At 34.9% G+C, this 27,556-nt stretch overlaps 4 protein-coding genes across 6 annotated transcripts; 1 reads left to right on the forward strand and 3 right to left on the reverse strand.

The window, feature by feature from the left end:
- The first annotated feature begins 3,628 nt into the window (after positions 1-3,628).
- On the forward strand, positions 3,629-5,874 carry LOC105121488 (protein BASIC PENTACYSTEINE7-like). 3 transcript variants are annotated; one of them, XM_011020147.1, is made up of 2 exons: positions 3,629-3,823; positions 4,815-5,874. In XM_011020147.1, the coding sequence occupies exon 2, from the start codon at positions 4,881-4,883 to the stop codon at positions 5,553-5,555; it is 675 nt and encodes a 224-aa protein (XP_011018449.1). In that variant the 5' UTR covers positions 3,629-3,823; positions 4,815-4,880; the 3' UTR covers positions 5,556-5,874. The 3 variants fall into 3 exon arrangements, with proteins under 3 accessions (XP_011018449.1, XP_011018448.1, XP_011018447.1); XM_011020146.1 differs by having other exon boundaries at positions 3,630-3,823; positions 4,370-5,874; XM_011020145.1 differs by having other exon boundaries at positions 3,630-3,823; positions 4,718-5,874.
- Positions 5,875-6,771: 897 nt separating this feature from the next.
- LOC105121491 (phosphoribulokinase, chloroplastic-like) lies at positions 6,772-9,751 on the reverse strand. The gene is made up of 5 exons (XM_011020149.1): positions 8,896-9,751; positions 7,991-8,075; positions 7,805-7,889; positions 7,456-7,700; positions 6,772-7,244 (listed from the first exon to the last, which is right to left on the reverse strand). The coding sequence occupies exons 1-5, from the start codon at positions 9,444-9,446 to the stop codon at positions 6,993-6,995; spliced, it is 1,218 nt and encodes a 405-aa protein (XP_011018451.1). The 5' UTR covers positions 9,447-9,751; the 3' UTR covers positions 6,772-6,992.
- Positions 9,752-10,806: 1,055 nt separating this feature from the next.
- LOC105121490 (secretory carrier-associated membrane protein 4-like) lies at positions 10,807-16,648 on the reverse strand. Its single transcript, XM_011020148.1, has 12 exons — positions 16,404-16,648; positions 15,514-15,624; positions 15,365-15,427; positions 15,097-15,130; positions 14,860-14,982; positions 14,276-14,338; positions 14,094-14,187; positions 12,924-12,969; positions 12,765-12,832; positions 12,559-12,607; positions 11,726-11,791; positions 10,807-11,079 (listed from the first exon to the last, which is right to left on the reverse strand). Exons 1-12 carry the CDS (start codon positions 16,464-16,466, stop codon positions 11,047-11,049), a joined length of 813 nt encoding a protein of 270 aa, XP_011018450.1. The 5' UTR covers positions 16,467-16,648; the 3' UTR covers positions 10,807-11,046.
- A 5,798-nt stretch (positions 16,649-22,446) lies between these two features.
- Positions 22,447-25,558, reverse strand: LOC105121492 (disease resistance protein RPM1-like). The gene has a single exon (XM_011020150.1). It carries the CDS (start codon positions 25,434-25,436, stop codon positions 22,590-22,592), a length of 2,847 nt encoding a protein of 948 aa, XP_011018452.1. The 5' UTR covers positions 25,437-25,558; the 3' UTR covers positions 22,447-22,589.
- Between the last annotated feature and the right edge of the window lie 1,998 nt (positions 25,559-27,556).

Raw genomic sequence — 27,556 nt, forward strand, 5'->3', positions numbered from 1 at the left:
GCTTTGATGTTGTTATGTTTAGTTAGAGGATAATGAATATACTAATTTTGATGAATTAAATATTGAATCTTTCAAGAATGATTTTTAAAGTATTTTTTTATCAACCAGACATTTAAGTGTCTCTTTGCAATATAGTTAAAAATATTTTTTATTTAGAAATATATTAAAGTAATATTTTTTTATTTTTAAAAAATTATTTTTGATATTAATACATTAAAATGATTTAAAAATATTAAAACAAATTAATTTTAAATAAAAAAAATATTTTTTATAAAAATACAAGTTAATCTACATTTTCAAATAAAATCTCACTATCTCATGTTAGTCAATTAAGACAACCAATATTTAAAATTGATGATATAATTAAAGATCTATCATGTGGGTTATATATATAATATGTACTTGCAAGTTTGAAACAATATAGAAAATATGAGTTTACTTAACGAGGCATGTTGCATGTTGAAATAAAACTTTTTTAAATATATAAAAAGAAATAATATCCAAGTTGTGGGGAATTTTGTGATATTATAATTAAACATGACTAGTGAGTCAAATTTAAAAATTTCAATTTGATTCTTCGTTAAGTTTAAGTTTTTTATTAAATTATATAAGAGTTATTTTGACGTGACTCGATCAATTTAGTAAATTTTAATAAAAAAATAAAAAATAAAATCTAGTCATGTATGTTTAAAAGCAACATAAACGACTGTTAAAAAAAAAGTTTGAATTAAAAAAATTGAAGCTCACATTTAATTTTTTTAACACTAAGATGATGATGTATTTGATTGATTTCAGTTAATTAGAATTAACTCGTTAAGCTCTTGAGTTGAATTATGAATTTTAATGAGTTCAATAATATTTATTTTAATTATCTTATAAAAAAAGATGAATTTAAAATAACCTAATATTAAAATATAAAATTAAAAAAATCATCAAAAACTCAATGCTCAAGGAATTTAAAAAGAAAAGACAAGCCAGACACACAGGCCGAGGCCCAGCATTTTAGAGCCTTAACAAAAGTTATTACTATCGAATTCCACTCATCAAATGGAACCCATCGAACATAAAAAAAGAATTCTAAATTGGTAAAAAACACAAAATCAAATTGAAAAAATAAATTCATCCTTAACTTTGATTTGTTTTTTCAGCGAGATAAAAGTTTGAAAATATCTTAATGACACACTTCCTGTTAAGAGAAATTTAACAACACCAAGATCAATATTTTCAGTAGAAAAAAATGACAATCAACCACTTTTATCTCTTTTCTTTTATTTTCTAGTGACTCTCACTCTTCTTGAAAATTAGGATTTGAAATGTAAAATAAATAAAAATTAACGATAAAATATGAAACCTAAGAAAAGGATTATAAAGGAAAAAATTAATACTAGGGGACCAAACTATACTTTTTATGACAATGTATTTAAAAAATAGCATTAAAGAATTAATCAGTGTATTTACCATGTATCTCAACAGTGATTATAGAATGAACTAAAAGTGGTGGGTGTTTTGCTGGAGCCCACGTCGCAAAATACTATTGGTTGCACTGCTCATTTTGAGCCACACCTTTTTTCTATCATCAAGCTTTTGAGCTTTTCACTTTCATCCCGCAAATATTACATTAACATGGTTTATTTACATTTCTTTCCTTTTGCATCTTCTCTCGTGTCTATAATTTTGAGCAACATTAGAAGATTAATTGAGTATCAATTTAGCAAACTCAAACTTTAATTGTGGTTAAAATATAAATTAAAAGAAGGAAGACTGTGAACGAAGAGAGAAAGAGAGAGAGACCCCATTGCTATTTGGTCACAAAAGGCTTCAATTTAATCTCTTAATTTGTAGTTTTTCAATAGTTTGATCCTTGTTTCTTTAGCAATTACTGTTTGGTATAAAACTTTATTTTTTTTATATTTCAATCCTTGAATGTTGTGAAAAAGAAGAGAAAGTCATCAAAAAATTTTAAGGAGAGAAAAAATACTAAGAAGGTTATATTTTAATCATTAAAAAGGTTGATTTTTTTTTTAAATTTCAATAAGTCTTCTCAAGATAAAATTTATCTAGGCTAATTTTTCCTATAAAAATATTGGAAACAATAAACAAGGATCCGCTTAGTTTGCTTAGTGATTGATTTTTATTTTTTAAGGGCTTGAAAGGTGTATTGAGGCTGAAAATAGATATATCAATCTCTCTATGATTTGTTTTGAGGTATTTTTAATTAAAAACAAATTAGAGAAAGAGTTTTAGGAGTTTAAAAAAGATATAGTTGGATTTACGATAATAAGTAATTTAGAGCACTCAAGTGTAAATCTTTCATAACTAAATAATAAAATCCAAAAAAATTATGTGAATAACCTAATATATGCTTTTATAGACTAGTAGAATATTTCTAAATCCAAGAGGAGATTTGGTTATACTAGACCAAAATAATGGTTCAAATAGATAATAACTTCTAAATGTTGTTTTCCCTATAATAGCCACTATTTAGCTACGTAGACCATCGTAATTTAAGATATTGAGAATTTTACTAAAGTTCTTCATTTTGAGAGTTTTGTTATTTTCAGATTTTATGCCTAACTTTGGATTCTATTATTATTTCCTTTATATTTTTATTTTTTTTCTTGTTGAGATAGGGTTTTAGCCGATTTAAAGTTTTGTAAATTTTCTAAAAATAACGAATTCATCATTCTTATTTTTTAGAGGGTAAATTATGAATTTAGTGTTCAGTTCTTTTTGCCCATCAAAATCATGTGTTTTATGTGTGTTTATTGTCTTTTGGATTCCACCTGCTTTAAAAAAAAAAAAACTTAAATTCTGACTTTACAATTATCAAATGTAACCAAAATATATTCAAAAGGTGACAGGTTATTTGCCACAAGAAGCGACCTATTACCTACTAGAAGAATGAAAAAATGGAGCAGGCGATGGAGTCCTTTCTTCGAAATATAAACATAACCATAGCCAAACATGTGGGCTTGGGCTCTTTGAAAGCTAATTAGGTTGGTGCTTGGCCTGCCTGGCCTAGTAACACCTAATTATTTTCTATTTTTTTATTTTTATTTAAATATTAATTAATATCCTCTCTTTTATTTTTTAAACTATTTTGTTTAGTATTTTTTAAGCATCATTGATTTTTTAAAATATTTTTAGAATGCTTTGAAGAAATAATTATAATTTGTCTATAAGTGTTTTGCCTTGTATTTTATATAAATAAATTATATTTTTTTAATGGTGTATTTATAAAAAAATCATGATACCTTGAAACATATCCATAACATAGATAATTTTTTATTATATTAAAAATTAACTCGAAGTAATACCCATAACATAGCAAATAAATGTATGAAGCTAGCACTTAATTAGATTTCTTCATTTCCATACCTTTTTTTTTTCAATTTTTTTTTTATAAACTTAGATAAAAGTATACGTTATTCATTCAACCAGTTTTACAGCGATAACTTGATTTTATCTTGTATGGGTTATACAGGCGTTATGACCTGTGACTATCTTGTATGAAAGTTTTGAATAACCTATTTATCTCCCCCCTAATTATAAAATAAAAATATGGTAGTCTAAAGGTTTGCCTTTTCTCGCACTGAAAACAAGTCCCAAAAAAACTATTTACAGTAAAAAAAACTTCAAGGAGTGTTTTGAGATTTGAAGAAAACTGGAGGACGGACTCCCTTGAGGTAGATATTAAAACGAATAAATATTTCATGTTTGTACTTTAAAGGGAAAGACAGCAAGCGAAAAACGGAACAAGAACATCAGCTGGTGATGACAGTGAAAGTGTGATACAAGAAACTCAAAAGGCGCTCTCTTTGAGGTAATGAATGCAAACAAGAAGTTGTTCATCAAATTTAGAAACAGTCAAATTAGCAGAAATCAGCTTCTTCTTTTTTCTAAGATTTTGCAAGCTTGCCTTTTTTTTTTTTTAGTTCATGGGATTTTGATGTAGGTTTTTCTATTTTTACCCTTTGATTTTTCAAGACTGAAGTGGTTTTCTCATAAGGGTTGTTTTCCTTTTCTCTTTCTTTGTTTTTTTCAAGACTTGTGCTTTTGTTACAGGTTTAATCGGTTTTCAATTTAATTTTACAAATAACCTGTTTTTCGGAGCTTGAACTCCACTGCATGCTTTCAACATTGCTCTTCCTTTTTAGGTCCTGTACGTTTTTTCCCCTTATGAAGTGATGTGGGGCATGTATTATGTTTATAAACTCTTGCCTTGTAGTAACTATGGCGCATATCCTAAATGTTCTCTGGAGTCCTTACTTATTACGATCTTCCAGCAATGGAATGAGCTTTTGGCCTGTTTTTTTCTCCTCTCGGTCATGAGTTTCTGTGCTGTTCTTATGCTTTTTGTGATTTACAGGTTCAGCCTGTTTTTGAGTATTCTTACTTGATACAGCTTGCAAATAAATACAATTCAGGTCTTTCTACTGAATTTGAGTGATGCCTTTCTTTATGCATTTCCTACTGCTGTGCCTCGCTGCCTAGTCTTTTCCGAGTACTCTGCCCTTCAATCTTTTCCAATGCAAATTATCATCATCAAATGTCGAGAATGATGCATTTCCTCATTCATACTGTCCTATTTCAATATGCTTTCCATGTTTAGTTTGGCTAGCGTAGGATTTTACCTTTTGGTTTTAATAATGAGGGAATTGATTCTGGCATGAATTAGCCAGCTCCTTTTTAATTATATCCTATTTGTTGCTTTAAGGAGGAAGTTTTGCGTTTTAAAGTGGTAAACTCACTATCCTTCAACAAAACCTGTGGATTACAAGTGGAATTTGGGTTGATATAGATGTCAATTGCAGTTGAGCACTAGAATTTTGATTTTCCTGGCAAACTCCTGTTGCGCACATAGTGTTAATCCAGTGGTAATGAAGATGGGGACAAATTCTAGAAACCATCTGATACCAGAAGCAATTTTTTCCTGGTTTTATCCTGGAAGTTTCTTCTCTTCACTGAAAACCAATTCAGGTCTTGACAGAACTCAGATTGATCCACAACCGGGCCTTCCAGTTGCTCCCATCCGTTCCATATCTCCAGCTGATCTTGCTAAGATTAACTCGGGAACTAAACCCACAAAGGCTAGGAAGCAGAAGTCTGCTGCCAAGGATTCTAATCAAATCCCACCCAAGGTTTTGGGGCCAAAGCAACCCAAAAAGATATCTTCCAAGAAAACAAAGGGACAAATCACACTTGAAGCAAAACATGAGAAAAAGAATCTCGATATCGATATTGGCAAAATAAACTTTGATCTATCTGGGGTTCCTTCTCCATTTTGTTCTTGTACAGGTATGCCTAGAGTTTGTTACAAATGGGGTGCTGGTGGATGGCAATCCTCATGTTGCACTGACAGCATATCTGAGCATCCTCTTCCCATGAGTTCAACTAGGCCTGGTGTTCGCATGGCTGGTAGGAAAATGAGCAATGGAGCCTATGTGAAACTTCTCCTGAAACTGTCAGCTGAAGGTTACAATCTTTCTCATCCTCTTGACATGAAGAAACACTGGGCTAGACATGGTACTAACAAGTTTGTTACAATCAAGTAGAGATCTGGAATGTTGGAAGCTATGTATATATAATTTCGCAGCATAGCTAATCCCCATCCTTCTGCGGGTAATTTATAGTGTATTGCTGCTATATAACAGGGATGTTTTTATATAGATTGTAAATATAGTTCCTCTAGTGCTTCCTGTTGTCTGAAACTTTTCTTAGAATGAAGTTTACAGCGGTTGCGTATCATCATTCCATGATATGCTTGTCTTGGCATCTTTTTAGCGCCTCTGAATCAGTATATTATTTGCTAGCTTTCTGCACAGTGCTGGTCAGAGATAGAAAACCGAAATGTGAGAATGTTGTTCCTGGTGATTATTTACTTTTTACTTTATGTTCTCAAGTTCATCAAGAATTCTGTCATGTGCATTCCGAATGAAATGTAGACACACACTGAATTAGAAAATTCTATCATCTCTTGATTTCCTGGACCTTTTCTTCCTTTTTCTTTTTTTATATTTTATTATAATTATTTAAACTCCAGATGGTGATGGGAGTGGTTGTCATCTGGAAAACCTTTTCTGCAAGACGTCATTTCCTTTCTATTTTCAAATAACTGATTACTCCCAATGATACTTCAAGCGCCATCCTCACACCTTAGGTTTCCCAATTTGAACCTGACATCAGGAAAAACTGCTTTGAATGAGGCCTAAGCCTCTCTTTGCTTGTATGGTCGAATTTGTTAGTTTCTCTTTTGTACTTTTGCAACCCTTACAAAAGAACATCAGTACTGTCCTTTTAGAGCGTCAAAGAACGGCATTCTTCTCACAACTCATGTCGTCAAGCTTTCTTTCCAGATTAAAATGCTTCATAAAGAAGAAAAAAATTTGATGTTTTACGCCTTTAATTCTTCTCACCACAACTCGTATCCTCTACATTCGATTGCTGCTCTCCTAAAATAACACAATAATGTATAAAATTGCCTCTTATATGTCGATTCTCAACCAGGGAAACTCTCTTTCTGGATAGTCTTAGAAAATCAGACTGAACCAGCTCACGCACTAAAAAAGAGAGGTCCCGTAATACTTGCAAACCTCACACCATGTCTCTTGACATCCGGTCGTTCACATTTTCTTTGCATGCCCAATGGAAAAGAACACAAACCATGCATTTTTGTTATTAGGCCTTTCATGTTCTAGCTGCAAAATTGGCGATGCAAGAAAAAGCTGTTCTTGGCTAAAGAGAAAAGAATGCCGCGAGATCCTGATCTTATATGAAAATTCTGGGCTGATAATTCATCTGTTTTTGATAATCTATATTATACAGTTCTCCATAAAATTATAACAACAAATAGATACAGTGTTCTCAACTTCTCATTCTTATGAAGACCAACCTAACACTCAACTAAAGCACAAAAGAAACGCTGAAATAGAGAAACTGAAAGGAGGTAACCTTGGAGAATGAGTGCCTTGTTCAATATGTAAGCCAGTTTATTAGGCTTTTGTGGCTTCTACTGGGGTTTTGGCCCTGCTGGCAATGATTTGCTCAAAGAGGTCTCTTATTTTCAATCCGACGATTGTTTGGAAGAGACCTGTTCCATTGTTGCTGCCGGGGAAATCAGCATGCTTCAACATTTGTTGGGTAACTTCTCCGTAGAACTTGGTGGAGAGGTTGCTTAGATGGCTTTCGACATAGATGAGCTCATCTAATCTGTCAAATTGCCCATCCATTTCCAGTATAGACACCTGAGAACAAACAAGACAAAACAGAGTATAAGTTATAACAAACAAATTAAAACGGTAGAACTTGAGCTCATTGTTTCCTCAGACCGAAGAACGAATGCATGGGTCCCTTTCTGCATCATTAACTAAAGAACAATCCCTAAAGATCCATACTCCTGCCGTATATTCTAAAACAGGTCAAACCTAATCATATTTAGATCTTCAGACCAGTTACCTCGTGGCCGTAATAAGTGTCGGGGCCATAGGAGAATTTGATGCCAGGGTAAGAGCAGGTGAGCTTCCTACCACATGGTATCCATGAAATAGCAGAGCCTTCATCAAACAAATAAACAGGGCTGAAAAACTTCACCCCCTCTTTCATTATCAACCTAACTCTTAAAACCTTCCCTTCGTTGTCGTCTGGAATGAGTTGGGTTGGCAGCACTTCAATGACTGCATCAGCATATTGCTTTTGTGGATCTGCAAAGTGGGAAGAGAAAACGAAATAATCAAGCTTTCCGATAGATATTTTTAGGCTCATAAACAAGCAGGATAAAAACACATCAGCTGGAAGGAAATATTACCGATATAAGCATCAAAATCTGGCTTGCGTGCTTCAATACTAGCTTTAATGCTCTCGAGACTGTGTCCTCGCTCTGCCATATCCCTCTACAACCATAATTCATGACAACTTCAGATAGCAGAAAATAGAGGCCATTGATTTAAAAGAAGTTGAAAAGGTAGATTTACATGGCTAGTTAATTAATTACCTGAATTTTCCATGCAAATTTAACCTCATTGCTAATGTCCAAGTAGATACTGAAGTCTAAAAGATCTCTCACACGTTGGTCATACCTACATATTTTGTATAGACGGTGACTATAAGTCCAAGCTCTTGCAAACAGATGTTACTCCAAAAGATTATAATAATAAATTGCATTACTCTTTCCTGTGTACAATTTGGTTTTGTGTAGCAGCATAATACTATAATTAGTTTTCGAAGGATGAACCCTTCATCGGCAAAGTCTGTCTGAAAGCTTTTAAAAATTAGGTGTACTCTCAAATCAGTTTTCATAAAATTAAATCCTTCTTCACTGGATCTTACACGGGCCATCCACTGAAAATCTTCTTTCCGCGGTCTCCGAGGCCAAAACTATTCTGTTGGGGGGCCTGGACACTAGTCATAGTCCACAGCTAGCCTGGGCAGTATAGAGGTCTAATTCCTCTCTGCCTTGTAGTTGAGATAGAGGAAGATTTAACATATACTATCTCAGGATCAACAATCCATTTTTGCTTCTTTTCTCAAATCATGCGTGGTATTCTTAAGAAAAATCATCAATATATAAGAAGTGATATATAAACATGCATGCATGTTGTCTTTATGCCTTGATGTATAAATCATAATTAAATATTTGTTACATTAAGTTTTATGAAAAGGAAAAAAAAAACATTATTAATTACGCATGCAGAAATAACAAATTCAGTTGATGGAATCTTCTGTTTAACTTTTCATTAAAAACAGGGGAGGGAAAAAAAAAGATGATTCCAAGATTTCACCAACGCATGGATGGTAAGGGGAGTGAGGGAGACAGGCAGAGAGACAGTTCAGTATATTCATTTTTTTTTCATAAATAAATAAATAATAAAGGAAATTCGAAGCTGTAGTTTTACTTACATTGGATGCAAACCTTCAATGACAAGGATCTTAGGAGGCTTAATAAGCTCTGGAGGATCCAAGAGACCAGTAACATGATTGTAAATAGGTTTCTCAACAGCAATCCCATCTTTAATGGCCTTAACTTGGTCATACATGAGATCGAAGTCGTTGGCTCTTGGGTCAAGTGCTGTGACACCCTTTTCTTTCCTTCCAGTCCTATCAAGTGAGTGATAATCATCTAAACATATCACAGTTGTTGTGTCACTTATGAGAGTGTTTGAGTCAGGATTTCCACCTTTTGGTGGCTCTGCTGCACCTCCAAAAACACTTGTTAACCTCCTCATGAAGGTACTTTTACCACACCCAGAGTCTGCAGCTAGACCAATTACAACAGTCTGTGTGTCAGCTGAGCAGGTTATCACTGCACTGCTAGCTCTCTTGCTTGTTTTCTTGTTACTGCTATAGAACACTACATGTTTTTGGTTAAATCCCAAGTGGGTTTTTGTTGGCGTGGAGATTGAGCATGTTGAATTAAGGGACTGAGTGGTGTATACAGTGCAAACTGCCATTTTTTTTTCCGGAGAGCTAGCTTGAGAGTGGAAGAGATGGAGGTGAAATGAGGCCCTGGAATCCTGTGCTTCTCAGCTAGTTTTGAAACGAGGACATGTAATGGATTTGTGGACACTTTTCCCTCAAAGGAGAAGTTTGGAACACAAATGAGTGGAGGAAACGGGTGGGGAAAAAATGGCTGTTTGTATGGGAAAGAAAAGGGTGTTTTGGCTGGTGATGGGAGGCTGATGTGTCTTGTTTATGTTTTCTGTGACTACCCCTTGTTTTTTACAAAGGTGGAGGTGATATTAAGGTAGGAATAGAGGGGACATGGAAGGGTATAATTTGATGTACATGACTAAGATTGTCATTTCGAATTCTGAGAACCACACTATACATCCCGACCGCAACAATTTCATACGTGTATATATATATATGTATGTATGTATGATAAACAAAGCCATGGAGAAGCACGGTGGTCGTTTGTTGCGGTTGGGATATATGCCATGCCACGTGGCATCATGATGGTGGATGGTTGGAGATGAGGGTTTTGAGGTGTGGAAAAGGAGGGGAGATGGGGCCATTCCGTCCCCCTTTTCGGTCTTGTAAGGTTGAGACTTGAGAGACTCTGAAAGTAAATGCTCGTAGTTTCGTTGCTGCTAATCATGTTACGGGCCAAACTCTTCAAAAACCACCGTATCATACTCGCAGGATATCAAGAAAAAACAGCAAGAGCAAGAATTTGAACCGTTTAACAGCCTCAAATTCACTATTTCAAACAAATTTATTCAAACCAGTGGCCGAGAAAAGGAAACAGGAATCCAGGCCGGGAACATAAAGGGAGTGTACACAACAAATGCAATGTACATTTGCCGAGAGAATCGGCAGCTATTATTCGAGCTTGGGCTCATTTTAGCAGCTATTATTAGGCCATGAATTGCGAGAAACCGAAGGGACCAAAGCCTGGTGCCATCACACTATTCTAACATCTAGTTCCAGATAATCATGTTCCACCCAGTAGCAGAACGGGGGCCTGATGATCTACATATTTTGGACTATTGCCTTGAGGAACATGTTAGTTCGTTCAACATGCATAAGCAATTGATAATACATGCTTCAAACCAAAAACATGTTTGCTAAAGCCCATTGGATGACTACTGCGACGCCAACCCATCTTCAACAGAAACGCATATTCTTTGACAGCTTCCAACGCCGTTCAAAAACAAAAACGCTGTGGGCAGTTTTTCCCAGCTTCGCCATTCCGGTCTTCCATTGGAATCAATACAATGGGCCATGGCTATTATGCTAGCATACCAAAATTGGGGGGGGATGGAACTCTTTTCAACACGTTCAGGAGGAGAAAATCATCTGGAATCCACAAGCTCAGTAACTTCACTAGTGCTGTAGGCTTATTTATAGAAAGATATTTTTTAATATTGATACTGAAGTCTGAACAGCTCAGTAATTTTTGAAATATAATGCTCGCTCGGATTGTATCAACTCACATAATAATCACTACAAACAAATGAACATGTATATAGCTATAGAAAAAGGAATATACTAAGCCACCCCGGGAAGCAGCACACTAGAAAAACTGAATCGAGTCCTACGCCTAAATTCTCACTTATGCCCCCTGAAATACATATAAATTTTCTGCAGAGAGGGAAAAAAAGAAGCAAAAATCAAAGTCAGAAACAAGAAAATAGAAAGGAGACTACTGAACACTGATATGCATTTAGAGCGTGTTTGTTTTTTAGATAGTTTTTGTGGTTGTTTGAAAAAATAAGTTTCAAAAAATCACTTTTGGGTTGTGGCTGATTTGATTTAAAATGTTGTTGTAAGTTAATGTTTAGTAAAAAAAAAAAATTCAAGGAAAAATGAAAAAGCTATCCTTCCTAACAAGAAAAGGTTGATATCCAATCTTCAAAGACACTAAAGCCACCACAAAGACAAACACTCTTAATGAAATCCCAAATGGGCAAAGCTCTACCCAGTAAAATGTTTGTGTAAAGAAATCCTTCTATTACTACGAGTTGCAGGAAATAATGCAAGTTATGCCCCATTAAGGGGTATCTTCTTTTATAACAACCTGTTTTTTCCTTCTCCTTGTCCAATATAGCTTTTATACAATACTCATGTTAATGGTTCCCTGGTCTTTTGCACGTCAATTCTCACTCAATCCCTAAAACCTAGATTGGGTTTTCTTTTCTTTTGTTTCTTTCTTCTTCTTTTTTTGGGGAGGTGGGGGGGTTGATAACAGTAAACAAATTCATAATATCTAAAGATAAAAGCATCTTACCTGAAGGACCCACAAGCTAAGAAGTGACTCCAAGCAAAACAGGCCAAACCCTACCAGGTAGAAAATCTGCACCAAAGAACATTAGTTCAAGATTAGTGTTTGACAGTAGTGGATACAAGAATGAAAATCATGAACAATGATTGGATTGTCTCCAAGCATACTTGTCATGATGACCTTTTAAGGAAAGATCATAGGAGAATGCAGCATGCGAAAAAATAGCGAGATAAGTTAATGGCAACAGTCAATTGGGGATCCTAGGACTTCTCATACCTTAAATGCCTGTAAGCCCCCCAAATAAAAACTAAGCTAAAATTACACATACGAGATAAAACCATGATCAGTTAACTCTTAATTTAAAATTACAATATATCCTGACAACTGAGGACGGTGAAATAAGAGAATTAAAATGTTATTGTCCAATTTTCCCTTTTCCCAATCCATAAGGAGGCCCCAAGGGACTTGGTGCACAAAAGGGCAATTTTAAACAATTAAAACATCCCTCTCCGACAATTAATTGGTATTCTTGTAATAATAAAGACTATTAGATTCTTTACCTTCTTTGAGACAAACAAAGTTTATTGTCAAATATATGGAGAGCAATAGTAAAATTACAGAATGCTATGTTAGAAGTGTCATAAATATTTTGAGAGTCGCAAATCATAATTGTCATAAAAGAGAATCTCTCTCTTTTTTGTCTTCTTGTCGATTAAAGAGATTATATATGTAATTTGACATTCTAGAGGACAAGAAACCCCTATACTCTGAAATGTCCACACCATGTTCCTTGTAAGAGAAATAAAATAAATGTGAGATGCCAACACTATTCCACTTACCCCGACCAACAAATGATCAGAAATGACATCAACAGCTGGAAGGATGCCCCTGTGATTGATAACAAGGTTCAAAGCTTAGTATTCGGAATACAAGTTACAACAATCAATATCAATATTATAAGAAAGATCATCAATTTAAATTTTGTATTCTAAACCAAGTGTGATAGCCAGCCATGAAATCAAGTACAAGAGCTATAAGAACTTACGTCAATGACTTCCCATGGAAGACAATTGGAGGAGCAATAGCAGCAAATATACAGAAACCAATATGTATCTGGGCACATTCATTGATCAGTAGGTTAAAAGGATGCATTAATTTCAAGAAAAAATGCATTACATAGTCATGGTTGGTAGATAAAGCTAACCAGGTAGAACAAGAAAAACCAGCCAAACTTCAATGCGCTATCCGTCCTGCAAGTTTAAAAACAATGAGCTGTTTTTAACAACCATGAGAACACCAATCCCTAAATCTTTGGTTCAAATTTACATCGAGCAACCATGTGTCTGCTCACCACTAGTACATTGATGTAATCTATATGGAAACTTTTGATGTTTCGATTAATAGTTATATTTCCAAGTTCAGTTTAGGATTCACATAGATAATTAATCATGTTTTCTGCTTATAGTAAGTTTGCATTCTTCTTTTCTGCTCAAACACAAACACAGATTTAAGAGGTTGGTTTGGCGGCCATGAGTTTCTGACACAAGTTTTTTCTTGCCTGCATGCAAGACCCAAAAACACTCAAATCACTCTCTCACACACACAGAGCAATTCATCTCTCTTTTAAGTCAAAACCCTTTGGATTGTTATCTAGATCCAAATCCTAGATTTAGCTGATTCATTACTTCAGGGCTTTGGGCTATTGTTTCAACATTAAACGAACAAAGATTGGAAACTCTTTGGATAAATCTGATTAATTAATAAGGTGGGATTGATCTTTTTGGCAAGTAAAATAAAACAAATCATTTTTTATATTTTTTTGATGAAAAGAAAACTCCAGGGTTAATCCAACTGAACAAGTATTGATGACTCATACACGAAAACTTTAATCAATTCCATTCAGTTCTGTCAAAGCCTAAACTCTTGCAATTTGATTTTGACTGCGGGATTCTTTTCCCAAGTCTAGACTGCTAGTCAAAAAGGGTACCCATGGTTTACTAATAATGTAACCTGTTTTTTTTCCTATGAAGATAAAAGGCAAAATTTTCCTGTAATAGAACAAGCATCAAAGAAAGCCAGAGCAAAACACGAGTGGTGAAGAACTAGTATCTTCCATTAAAGAGCAACTATATTCTCATGATAAACTTATAAGTCAACAATTTTAAAACTCCAATCCTAAGGGTAATCTGCACTAGCCTACACACTATGATTCTACAATTATTCCTTCAGTCCAGAAATTTGTCAATCAAAGCAATCCAATTCACTGATGCAAACAAATGCTAGTTTTCTAAGTCAGTCCATGCAGATAATAGTTACATGACATATTTGGAAAGCTTCAAATCAAATAAATATGAAGGCATAAACAAATACTTGCCTCATTGCTCGATAGAGAGGCCTGTACCATAGGACATATGAAAGAGGACATCCCATCAGCACATAGATTACAGCAAGGAAAAAAATTTTGACACCTGCATATCATGAGTTTTGTGAGATAATTCAAATTGCATTGTGTCCCTTAGACACATTGTTATTGACAACATTGGGGAAATAGCTTACCTCCACCTCTAATCCAACATACTGTCACAGCAATTAAATTGAAGACAAGACATAGAACTATACCTGCAATTAGAGTATCACAAGAAGATTACTAAGTGCTGCTTATTATTAAACCTTCACTAAACACTTCACAGAGGCCTCACACACCTTTCTTACTAAACACTTCACAGAGGCCTCACACACCTTTCTTACTGACAATTATAACCACTTCACCCAACTTCTGGTTTTCCAGTGACAAAAACTTCTGGTACAGGGTTTTGACAAAAGAAGAGTTGCACAAGCATTGTACCAAATGGAAGAAGTCTACAATGTATAGAAAGGTTGTTGGTGTTTATCAAATGCTGCATGAGAATTGCTCCAATGCTTTTACATTACACATTCTCTACTACCATGAATTTACTTGCCATTCAATTATTTTAGAAACCCTAGGTGAAGACTGGAAATGTTACATTTGTTGGTTTGAATAGCACCAAAAGTAAATCGGAATCCAAGAAGAAAGCGTATGATCAAATTTGCAATATAGAAGATTTTAAAAAAAAAAATAAGAGAGAAATTTCAAAAGACAAAAAATAATGAGCTCCTACCTAACCAGCTGGCAAAAGCCAAATACTGTAGCCTTTGAGCATGGATAGGTATTTCATTTGCTATATCATGATGGATGATGGGGAAAAATGGTGGCCAGTTTTTATCATCTGGGGTGATGCCAGCTGAAATACCACATTAAACACAAAAGAAATGGAGTTAGCAACTTGGTCAAACATTCTAGAAAAACATAAATAATGATTCTAGAAACAACAAATTTTCTATCCTGTAGTCCTTACTCTTAGCAACCGCATCTTCCCTCCTTTTGATTTCCTGTCAATGACATAGTTAGAGTAAAAGCTTCAACACAATTTAAAATCTAAGTATAATAATTTCTCACTATATGATAAGTTAATAAAAGCATGCACAGGAAACTAATAAACTCAAAATCAATTGGGAATCCATGAGAACAAATAAAAAATAAAAAACATATTTTAGAATAACATAAACCAGGTGATAAGCTTGCATATAGAAGATTTTAATTGTGGAATTGAAAAGAAAAAAAACCTTTTCCCTCCTTTTAAGATCTGCTTCCCAAGATGCAAGATCTTTCTCCTTTTTCTTTGAGTCCTGCACATTCAATACAGAAATCATACAGCTCAGAAGTCTGCAAGCTCAAGTGTACTAGAAAACAGGGAAAATCCAAATTTCATTACATTCATTGTATCAAGCGGAATGTCAACTGTTGCATCATTGTGCCCAAATCCCATTGGTTCATGCCCCAAAGGAGGAATGCGTGCCTTTGATGCAGGAACACTTGAGCCCTTCTGTAAAGACCACAAGTAACACCATGGAACCACAACAAAACAAAAGGTCAGAATGAAACTACAAACTAAAAGACGAAAGCATTGCATCAACATACACTGATTCTTTTCAAAACCAGTTCCCTAATCAAATCGGACAACAGGAAGTGTCGGTGGTCCAAAATTTAACCAGGGTTAAACTCGGACTGGTATATAAAAACTAAAAGTTTGCGAGACAAAATTTGACTGGTTTAACAGAACCCAGTTGACAAATCTTGGTCAAACTAAGGTTGACCAGTCATTGACCAAGTCTTACTTCACCCCAGTTGTGTTGCATCAACTGAACCCATAGCTTGACTACTACTTCCTTCCCCGTTATTATCATCAATCAAATAAAAATTTTAGTGTACCCCAGGAAAAAAATTTATTATCATGCAGGAATTTAGTCAGCAATTAGTCCCCCTCTGATACTATTTTCCATTTACTTAACCAACCAGCAATCCTATTAAAGCTTCCTTTTAAAAAAATTAAGCTCTAAAAGTACATGTTCAGTTACTCAGCTCAGTGTATTATATTAATTAAATGAAAATTTAAAAAAAATCGAAGCAAAATGTCCACTTGTTCCCTTCCGTAAATTTAAACAAAAGAAGTTTCCATATCAGATCCAGATCGATCAACATAAATGCCCTGCCCGCACTAGCTTCGCATGGATCGAAATATAGCAAGACTAAACCACTTAAAAAAAACCAAGAGGAAGCGGATCTGAGAACGGACAAAAACGGAAAGGAAAGAAGGAAAGTTACCGAGAAGGGATTCACTTCTTCCTCTTCATCGAATGGGTTAGGGTCGCTGTTGAATCGACTCATAGTTCTTGAATTCTTTCAGATCCCCAATTTGACAAACAGAACACAATACTTTTAGAGAGAGAAAGTGTCGTTGGGGGTGTGTTTTTAGACAGAGAAACACACTCGTCGTTAAGAAGTGATGGTGTTCTGGTGCCTTTTTTAGAAGGTGAAGAGAGTTTTATTTTTTTAATTCTTTTTTGGCTTGTGAGTAACGCGGGATTAAGATTAGAAATTTTGGGGGCCTCCCGTTTGACACTGTGATTTGAAATATTTACGGTTTTGTCAGGTTGCGTGGGTTTTTCAAATTTGGGAAAAGCTGGCGCTGTTGAGATGCCACCGAATTTTTGAACTTAATTGGGAGTGTGTTTTAATTTGTTTTTTTATTTTGTTAAAATTTGAAAAAAGTTATTTTACAGTTAATATTTTAAAATTATTTTAACTAGTTAGTATTAAAAAAATAAAAAATATTATTTTAATATTTTTAAATAAAAAAATATTTTAAAAAATAACCCTCAACCCACGTGCAATCAATGTGAGATTTGAATTTTGCCAAGCAAAGAATAGATGTCACGTGTGGAACATGAGATGCCTTGGTGGCAGGCAAGGGGTGGGGGTGGAGGTTTTAGTAATTTTGCAATTTCTGAAAGTTGCCTAACACCTAAAGCCAATCACCAAAGCACCTAAAGTCGGTTGGACGCTTCCGAGGATTTTACGTAATTACGAAGGAATATGTTTAATTTGATGAATTGCATCCCTCCACTTCCAATCCCGTTTGCATTGGCACCCTTCACCATTACCGGTTAAAAGAATATTTATTTTTAAACAAAAAAATATTTTTAAAACTAATCATCACCTAAAAAATTCTATATACAAGATTAATAATATCATTTTCTTTAATATAAAACTTTTGATTGAGAATATAAAATATAATTTCACAAATAACAAAATCAAAATGAAAAAAAAAATATTAGGTTATCAAAAACTCAATATAATTTTTTTAAAAAATATTTTAGGGTTTCATTTTAATTGAAAATTATGCCAATAACTACCAAGGTTTCATTGTGTGCATTAGAATGGTATTAGCTCGAGTTTTTTCTCATAAAAAAAAGAAGAAGAATAAGCTAGGTGATAGATTTTATTAGTTTCAAATTTTGATTTGGAATTTAGGATGTTTACAGACAATAGATATTATGGTAGAGGTTACTAATTGTATATGGAAAGAGGAAGCATAAATTGATGAGGAAGTGGAGAAAGAAAACGGGTTACGGTCAATGTAAAATTTGGTAAAATCACTTTTAACATTGTGAGGATAAAAAAAGCATGCATTAAAAACTATAGCATTGACAATTCTTATTGAATACGAGGGCACTTATAGTTTTGTTGAATTTTTTTAAATACTTAAAAAATATAATTTTAAATTTTTGTATGAATATCCAAAGCTAGCTATACAATTTATGATTATTTAGAGTTTTTATAAAAATTATATTAAGAATAACTTTTTTATTCAGTGTTTCTTTAAATATTTATTATTATAAATTATTTAATTATCTAATCTCTAATAATAATTCATATGAATTACCATATGATAAGATATTTTAAAATTTTTTAGGAGAAAGGATTTGTTGTGTCTTAAGTGATAACCAATTTTTCTTTTCTTCATTATAATTATTTGTAAAGACATTTCAAGGTATTTTTGTTGTGTATTAGTGAAGAGAAAAGCTAGAGCATTTGCCGATGCTTTTCTTAAAGTTGAATTAATTTTTTTTTAATATAAAAATTTATTCATAAATTGTTATTATATTTTCTAGTTAGTTTTTTTAAAATCATGTAGGGGTTGAACCAATCAATCTAAAAAGTTTTAAAATAGCCTAGATGACCAGTAATAAATTAATTTGATTCAAAATAATTTTTAAGATGACATATTTTTTTCTAAAATATCAAAATAATAACATATCAAATCAAACCGGGTCAAGCCATATTAACTTACAATGTTCCTAATTCAAGTTATAAATCCATGATAACTCTGAAGAAAAAAAATTATAAAGTCCAATTTTCCATCAACTCAATATTAAAGAATAAAATTAAAAACAAAAATATTTGAGTCAGCTAAGTTTAATCTGTTATACTCGCAACTCGAGTTATGAAATGGAGATAACCCATAAAAATAAAGTTAAAAAAAATTATAGAACTCAATTCTAAATCAACTTAATGTTAAAAGATTAAATTAAAAATCAATTAAATTAAAAATATAAAGGTAAAAAAAATAACAAGAATAGAGAATATAATATTATTTTTGTGAATTTTATTCTAAAAATGACATTATTCGTAAAAGTACTACAAAACTAATAAACCAAGACTGAATAACACTTTATTAAAACTCATCTCGTCAGGGAAAAAACACTATCCATACTAAAAACAACTTTTTTATGACCAAAATCTTGTCCAATAGATAATTTTTTTTTTTAATTTTATTGTTTTCATTGACTTTCTCTTTCCTCTCAGCCTAATAAATCAAAGTAAGAATAAAATAAACTCTTTAACTAAAAGATTTGATCCCTAAACTAAAGGGATGAAAAACAAACTTTGCTAAAATTCAAGACAAAATTAAGAAAAAAAGTAGAGGAACTAGTCTTTTAATAAGGCTGTCTTTTTTTGAATTTTATTCTTAAACTTTTAATTTTATAAAAATAACACAATTAAATATATCTTGATGAAATTGAGAGTCAATCTAATATCAAGATACCTTGTCGAGGTGACGGTATATAGTTTCATAGATGGTGAGGATAAACAAATTACAAACATCAACTCCCAATAAACATAATTTAAAGGACTAAATGAAAATAAAACAAATGAAAAAAGTTGAAGAACCGTCAAAAGAAGAAGAAGCAGCTTTGCTTTCGTGAATAGTGATGTGTAAAAATAGCTACACGGCAAACACCAAATTTTTCAGGTTCCTTTTAATTTTACTTTAATGTTCCTTTTAGGGGTATATAAAATGTTATCGTGACATCATTACTTGCCTTTTACTTTAGAACACCCAGACAAGACTACATATTTTTTCAGTTAAAATCCTTTCACCAAGGATTTTATTAAGCTACCTGATCTGGGTTCAGATTTCTGTACTGCCACTTTCTCGTCGATTCCAACTTACGTCGATTTGACCAAGTTTGATGATAGCGACAACAACAATATTAGACTAAGCACTAGTTCTTCAGGCGATCAAAAGTGGAAAACCCTTGTTTTTCACGGATCTGTTGCTCCAACAAGGAGTGTTGCCTTCATGAACGGTGTTTTCTATGTCCTTCTTGGACAGGGAATACTCGGTACCTTTGATGCTTCTTAGCAGGACTTGACAATGGTGGAAAACTTGAAGCCTCATCTGGGTGAAGTTTTTTTGCAGCAGGAAGTTGAGCTTCACATGCTGGAATCTCAGGGTACTTCTTGCTTGCCTGTTTGGATAATGTCAACCATCGTTTCAGATTATTCAACTTCGATCAATCTCAAATAGCCTGGTAAGGTTAAAGCTTGGAAAATCGAACTGTATTTTTTTTTGGCTGTGGCTCGTATTTGACTTCAATAGTTGGGAAATAGGATAATTTAGTCAATAAATTATTACCTCAACGTATAGTTTTAAATGTGTATTTGAAAGTATTATTGTGGTTATTTTTTAAAATGTTTTTTATTTAAAAAATATATTAATAATATATTTTTTATTTTAAAATCAATATATTAAAATAATTTAAAAATATAAAAAACATATTAATTTAAAATAAAAATAAAATTTATTTTTTTTAAAATATTTTTAAAACACAGTATCAAACAGAAAAACCCAACCTAGCTCTTAATCTGTACTAAGTTTTTTTTAAAAATAAAAACTCAAAAACATGGTTTTAAAACCTGATGCACTTCAAAAACAAGCTAGGTTTTTGTTTTTTTTTTAAAAAGCTGCCCAGCAGGTCAACTCATTAGCTTATATTGAAATGGCCTGGCCATGATTGTTGCCATTAGTGAATTAGCATGGAGAATATTTCGACACCTAGGTAAATTGAGAGTTTCAGGTGGGTGTTGATTTATGGCTGGTAATGTGAGCCCAGAATACACTTTCAACATTTTTTTTATCTTTGAATCTGGGCTGTGTATGTCCAGGCCTAACAAAACAGTTTTCAACCGGGTCCTCCAGATGCCACCCAATTAGCCCCACTATCGAAATGCTCCGTTGTTACTTCATAGCAGAAAACATTAAATGATTTTCGCTTTCACAAACTTCAAATCTTAAGAATCTAAATTTTAATGGATTTAGAGCGTTTTATGGGCCTCCGGGACAATGGGCCTTTTGTTCCCTTTTAATGCAATCCCACAGCAGTAGTCTTCGACCAGGGAGTATGGACGACGGATCTAGCACTGCAATTAGTTTGAAGGTGTTTTATAAGATCAATATACATGTACCCTGACTTCGCATATATTATTAATAAGAATGGTCATTACAGCTTTAATCCTGATGTAACTGAGGATAAAAAAAATAAAATTTAAAATCTTTTAGATAACATATATATTGTTCTTCAGAGTGACCCAATTGGACTTCATGCCATCCATGCACATCCACCTCGAAATCAACAGCAAGCTCTTCTATGTCACTATGGTGCTCTAAATCATCATCATCTTCTTGTACCTTAATAACAGAACTACACTGTCCATTGTCAATCATTATTGATCTGTCCATTGCTAATTCAAACTCGTCCAATAATTCATCTATTAACTCCTCCAGATATCCCCAGTCTATCTTCCTTGGTCCCTCGTCGCCGCCGCCACTGCCACAGCCACGGTTCATGATCAAAGACTTGCATGCAATCTCGTGACTATCTACTTCTTCTTCTTCTTCTTCTTCTTCATCATCATCATTTTCGTCGTCGTGGTGATGCATGTTCAAAGTCTTGAAACATTCTTCTTTATATAGGGAAACAACAAGAGGATTTAGTTTGAAAAAATCGATACCCAATTTATCTCTCCCCTCATCGACATGGTCGTAATCAGGTGGAGAAAATGACGGTACTTCTTCTTTCTCTTGATCATCATGATCTTGATTGTATGAAAAATAACTAAACCCCATTGTCGTGTTGGTGAAATTGACAAACAAAAGGATATGTAGTCAGTGGAAGAACAACTTTGAGAGCTAAAGTAACCAGAAGTTGAAAGTCAAGAAACAGGGAGCAGCTACCGATGAAGAGACTCGGGAGAGAATCGACAAACAAGATCTGTGACTAGACTACAATGATTTGATAGTAATAATTAATTGGTGAGGTTCAGTTTATTTATAAACACAGGAGCAACATGGAGTCCTACCAGGATTAAACCTTTTGCTAACGTTTCAAATCCATTTAGAATTCTGTCGTCTACTTTCCTGAACGGAGTAGGATTCACTCTATAGCTGGCTATGTCGGTTTAACTGCACTTCACAACTTTAAATAGAATTATTATTACTCATTTAATCAATAAATCAACCAATGCACAGCACATTTATCAATTGCATATTGTTTCATCGCTACTGTGGTTAGACAATGGAAGTACAGCATTCATACATCAAAAGCAACCGATATACACGCCAATGATCAGAGCCAGATAGACCTTGAAGAGCTTGCTTGCGTATTTAGAGTATCTGTTCATACACTCAGCATCAAACATAAGACAACAGAGAAATGCTATTTTCAACAATCATGAATTTCATTGTCTGCTTGTGGCAATGGCGAGGTTTGATGTGCTGTCTCCTTTACTAAGTGTCTCATAAGAATGGACATCCCAGACCCCATTCGCTCTATAAGTTGAATAAGCAAGGGCTATGTGAGAAACTCTCTTACAGTTAGATGCTCTGGTCCGGATGTAACTCATGATAATTAGCTTTAAATAATAATAACATATTTCTTAAATATTTGAGAAGGCCTCATTTGGCCCCTGTTCACCTTAAGCCGCCTCTGACAACAACAGGCAGGAATTGAATTTGATATGAACTTATTCAGACAATCCATGCTCGAGATTAGTCAAATAATCATTACACTGTGCACCAAGAAGGATACAGGGGAATGGAAGAGATAAATATAAACATGATTAATTTACAATGATCTGTATATACCAGACAGACATCACAGCACGTTATTTCCAAGTATAGTTGCGTTTGTACAAAGTGGGGCTAAGCTGGGCAGAATGTTTGTCTTCTAATTTGGTACTCAATAAAGAGAAGATATCCCAAGTGCCATTATTCCAATAGGTGGAGTAAACATCTGGCACATGTGCAACCTTCAAGTAATCTCCATCTTCTCCATTCGGATGCAGCGTCATAACTAGTTCTTTCGGCATGTTGAAAAATTCCAGTACTTTCAGTGTGCTCAAGTGTTCAATGCCTGATGGCACCCTCCGCAACGATTTGCAGCTTTGGACTATCATCTTTTCTAGACTAGGCATCGCTCCCTGCTCTACAATTATCATCCTGAGCCTTTCTAGTTTATTTAGCCCCAAAAACTTGAGCCGCTGAAATCCCTTGGCTTGAAAGCACAAGATCTCTCCATTGTAAACCTGTACGAATTCAAGATGCACTAGATTGGGCAAATATTGAAGAGATAGCAGCGGATCTTCACTTAACTTGCTCCATTTTAGAACCAGCTTGACCAAACTATCCAGTGAAGATATCCAATCTGGAAACTTCTCCATACGCCCTGCCAAGTACAATCGTTGAAGAAATTGAGGAGGCGATGCTAAGTAGTCCAGATCAATAATCTCGCTTTCTGTGATTGAAGTAACAGACAAGGCACGAAGATTCGTCAGCCTTTCAATAGAAGAACAGAGAGCCTTTCCATGTTTTTTCTTCAACTTAACAATTCCTAACCTTCTCAACTGTTTCAATCTTCCCAGTTCAAACATAAGATTCCTGCCTTGATGTGCCTCTACGAAGCAAAGCTTTTGTATGGATTGTAGACCTCCAATATGAGCTGGTGCCTTGAAACCGTATTTGGTGGGGATCCGGTCATCAGAATCAATTTCATAGCGATACACCAAGAGGTAGCAAAGTTTTCGGAGCTTCCGAATCTCAGCAGGCAATACAGAAACTTGGGCATGTTTCAGATCCAACGTCTCAAGATTCTTAAGCTTGCTAATGGAACTTGGAATGAAACTCACTGTGGTATTCCTCAAACTTAAATATTTTAAGAGGAAGAGGCTTACAACTTCATTAGGAAATTCTTTTAGAGGTGCACCTTCCAGATCCAGCACGTGAAGCAGCCTGAGACGACCAGAAAATAAGTTGTGCACAGGAGACTCATAACTGCAATCTGCCCCCCAGAATGTCAGCAATGAACGAAATCGAGAGGCAACATGTCTTTGCTGTTTACTTGGCATGACATTATGTATCGACACACGACGAACCTTTTCTGGCCATATCGTGCCTTCTTCCTTAGCAATTGCCACAAAGTCCTGATCCTTTGCCTTTGCAATCATAATCTCGCGCAGGAGGTCATGGACGCGGCATGTTTTGACCCGTCCATCACTGGTTGCCTTAACCACTTGAACCAAGCTTCTCTTCATGAGCTCATTCAGGTAGTCTTGTGCAACTTCCTCTACTGTCATTCCTTCTTTGCCTTTCACAAATCCTTCAGCTATCCACAATCGAATAAGCCTCATACGCTTGATTCGATTACCCACAGGGAAGATGCTGAAATACAACAAACAAGATTTGAGATAGTAAGGCAAATCATTGTAACTGAGTGACAGTATTTTTCTTGCACTCATCAGCATGTCATTTTCTTCTAATCCAGCACCGAGGCTAAGATGTACCATTTCCCATTCGTCTGTTTTACTCTTGTCCTTTGTTGCCAGAACACCACTAATTGCTACAATTGCAAGCGGCAATCCCTCACATCTACCCAAAATTGTTTCTGAAACATTCTTCAAATGTGGAGGGCAAGGGTTATCCTGAAATATCTTTTTGCAGAACAAAGTCCAAGATTCTTCTTGAGACAACGGATTTAAAGGGTAGACTTTGTCGGGGGAATCCACGCATGAAGTGGAGGCAACTTCAGTATTACGTGTTGTGACTAATATCCGACTGCCACAGATGTTGTTCGGCAACGCATGCTGGAAAGCACGCCAAGCACTTGTGTGCCACACATCGTCCAGGACAATCAGGTATTTCTTCTGTCGGAGGAATTCATGGATGACACTCCTTAGCTTATTATAGTTCATGCTGTCCACACCTTTTGGATCTGGTTTCCTGTGAACACGGAAGAGCTGTTGAATCATGTCTTTTAAGAGGTCCTCTCTCTTAAAAGATTGAGATACAGTTATCCAAGCACGGAACTTGAAGTGTTTCTTCACGTCTGAATCATCGTAGACCTTTTTGACCAAGGTTGATTTTCCCAAGCCTCCCATTCCGACCACAGAAATCACTTCACGTCCTGATTTACTTCCAAGAAGCCACTCGATCAGCTGCTTTTTGGGTTTTTCAATGCCCACCAGATCAGCTTCTTCTAGTAGAAGGGCATCCTTTTGACATTCAAGCCTAGGGATGCTGATGGAGCTTGATCCTTGAATCATTATATTATTTTTATTGCAGTATCTCCGATGTGACTCTGAGATACTGATCACTCGAGACTTGATGCTTTGAATTTTTGAGGCAATACGACGCCGTGCTCTTGCATCTTTAATAGAGCGAGAGATTTTCCTGAAACAGGAAAAAAACCCGTGCCCGGTATCACTTGCAAGGGAGAGGCTGAAATTATCGAGAGCATCCTCCGTGTCATAAGCTGCATCTCTCACTTTCTTGATCAAACATCTTAGAACAGGATCACCGTCTTCCATCGCATCTGCAAGTCTTAGGAATGCTGTCATGAACTCAAGTTCATCACTGATATACTCTGCTTCACCCTGGACTCCTGCCAGTTGTTTTCCCCTTTCTGCGAGGAAGTCTCCGAGCTTGGTGAGTAAAAAAGTAACCACGCCCTCAGACATGGATGGTGTTTTTAGCTTTCCAATTAGTGTTTCTGAAACTCCAGGGAGTGCAATAATGGTGTTTGGAGTTGGGGTTGGCCTTTAACTTTCGAAAGTTAACTCTACATAATGGCATTGCATAGATATATATGGTGAATCTGAATGAGCACTTCCTTCATGAAAATGATTTTTAGTAGCCAATGAGATGTTTTCGTAAGAGGGTAGGCCACTTCCAATCACCATCAGCTAGGCTAATCTATAATTGCTGTCTACATAGTTTACTATTTCAATCTCTAGGCAACTTCTCTGCAATCGCGTGTCCATCTGTCTAACCAATGCCTTCCTTTTCTAAACAAGGAAATTCCTTCTATCTCTCCGGGATGAAAGGAAAATTAATAATTGTTTTTTTTTTCCCGATGTAATTTCAGCAAAGAAACTTAAAAAATTTGTTATTTTCCTCTCAGAAATTTAACAACCTGCTGTCATCTACAATTGGATATTTATGCCCATTTTAAATAAATTCTAGTCAAAGAAAGTTAATTTTAAATATTAAAATAATTTTTTTAAAGTAAAACCCCTATGTATTGATATATTAAGTATAAAAAAAATATTTATTAATATCTTGTTTAAGAGGTATTCAACAGATATATAAATTTAATGAGAGTTTGTTTATCTGGATAGATTAATGAAAATTGAATGATAAATATCTTGTTTTGTGGAATTTGAATTTTTTTTCTATCTTAACACTTTGATTACTAGGGACTAGTAATAAACTGGTTGGGGGGGGTGCAATTAGTATTTAAAAGTGCATTTTGGGATCCAGACCAGTGATGTATTGATAATTACTCATAGGAGGCTAAACACATTGACACAATATTTAACGTGGTTCGGCAAATCCCCTACATCCATAGGAGATGTCTATATTATTAGAGATAGAGAAAGAATACAAAACAAATACATAAAGAAGGAGGATCATATCCACTCTAACTCGACTCCCAACTCATAAACACTACTGCCCATGACAACCCTCTCTTTCTCTCTACTCTCTTACACACACTCACCACTCTTTCTCATTTTGCTTTCAAATAATGCCTCTATTTATAGGCATCAATGGTAAGACAAGATCCACAAATCATGACATGATTTGTGGCACTAATGGTGGCAGCACATAAGTTGCACCATTTTGTCAATGGTTTGTACAACTTGGCTACACACCTACCATTGTAGGCTTTTGACAATAACAACCCTACTTTTTGAAGCTGTAAATGATTACTGCACATTAATGACAACAATCCTAACAATCACCTCCTTTGCCATTCATGTGGGCAATTGTTCTCTTGCTTCTTCAGTATATGCTTGTATCCTGCAACTTTTCCAACCTTACCATTTCGAGAGCATCTTTGGCCAAGTTTACAAGTACTCGCCAAACCTTTCAATCACCAGAGTTATCAAAGCACACCCTTGCTCACACTAAAGGATCACTTCAACAAGATGGTCTCCCATATCACATAGTGTTAACGCTTGTCTTTGGGACACAACATTCCCCTTCGAGCGTATCAACCATGCTCAGTCCAGAATGATTTATCAAGCCTCACACCAAGGCTTACAACACCCCCTCAAATGAAAATTTCTCCTTCCAAGTGCGATAGTCTATCTAAGTATCTCAATATGATCATGAGCTTAACACTCTTTTAAGAGTCTACTCATCTTGGAGTTGCATTTGCCCTCTGTTCCACCCTAGAAATCATGCCTTACTTCTCCATGAGTCTCTTGCTCTTAGTCTAATAGTCCAGGTAGCTCTCCACCTTTAATTATAGGGGAAACCTATTAAAGGTTGATCCATATCTGTCTTTATACTCTGAGTATTACAATGTCATCACCGAGCTCACCACCTTGAGAAAAGTCAACTTGTTCCAGGAACCTGCGCATGCCCTGTGCTCCTACATAGCAGTTGTGTCTTAATGCTCTATAAGTCACCCACTTATTGTCTAAGGCAAATGTCTTTTTGCTCATTGATCTTTAGCATGAGGGCAATATCCATAAAAGTCAATCCTACATTTGTCTCCATACTCATCATAGCCACTTCCTTGGCTATCCATCTGTCCACTCATATCTAGCCATCACATCAGCTTTAGGGGCGT

Source organism: Populus euphratica, unplaced genomic scaffold (genome assembly GCF_000495115.2).
Source record: "Populus euphratica unplaced genomic scaffold, PopEup_1.0 scaffold25.1, whole genome shotgun sequence".
In the NCBI taxonomy this organism is placed as follows: domain Eukaryota; kingdom Viridiplantae; phylum Streptophyta; class Magnoliopsida; order Malpighiales; family Salicaceae; genus Populus; species Populus euphratica.

Bases quoted from the DNA above. Each gene is read 5' to 3' on its own strand.
- LOC105121488 (XM_011020147.1), top strand. From the start codon at position 4,881: ATGAAGATGGGGACAAATTCTAGAAACCATCTGATACCAGAAGCAATT.
- LOC105121491 (XM_011020149.1), bottom strand. From the start codon at position 9,446: ATGGCAGTTTGCACTGTATACACCACTCAGTCCCTTAATTCAACATGC. The intron at 8,076-8,895 runs GTAAGTAAAACT...CAAAATATGTAG, and splicing joins ATTGAAGGTTTGCATCCAAT to GTATGACCAACGTGTGAGAG. The intron at 7,890-7,990 runs GTAATTAATTAA...TTATGGTTGTAG, and splicing joins AATTTGCATGGAAAATTCAG to AGGGATATGGCAGAGCGAGG.
- LOC105121490 (XM_011020148.1), bottom strand. From the start codon at position 16,466: ATGAGTCGATTCAACAGCGACCCTAACCCATTCGATGAAGAGGAAGAA. The intron at 15,131-15,364 runs GTTTTTTTTCTT...TGTCATTGACAG, and splicing joins ATCTTAAAAGGAGGGAAAAG to GAAATCAAAAGGAGGGAAGA. The intron at 11,792-12,558 runs GTAAGTGGAATA...TCTTTGGTGCAG, and splicing joins CTGATCATTTGTTGGTCGGG to ATTTTCTACCTGGTAGGGTT.
- LOC105121492 (XM_011020150.1), bottom strand. From the start codon at position 25,436: ATGTCTGAGGGCGTGGTTACTTTTTTACTCACCAAGCTCGGAGACTTC.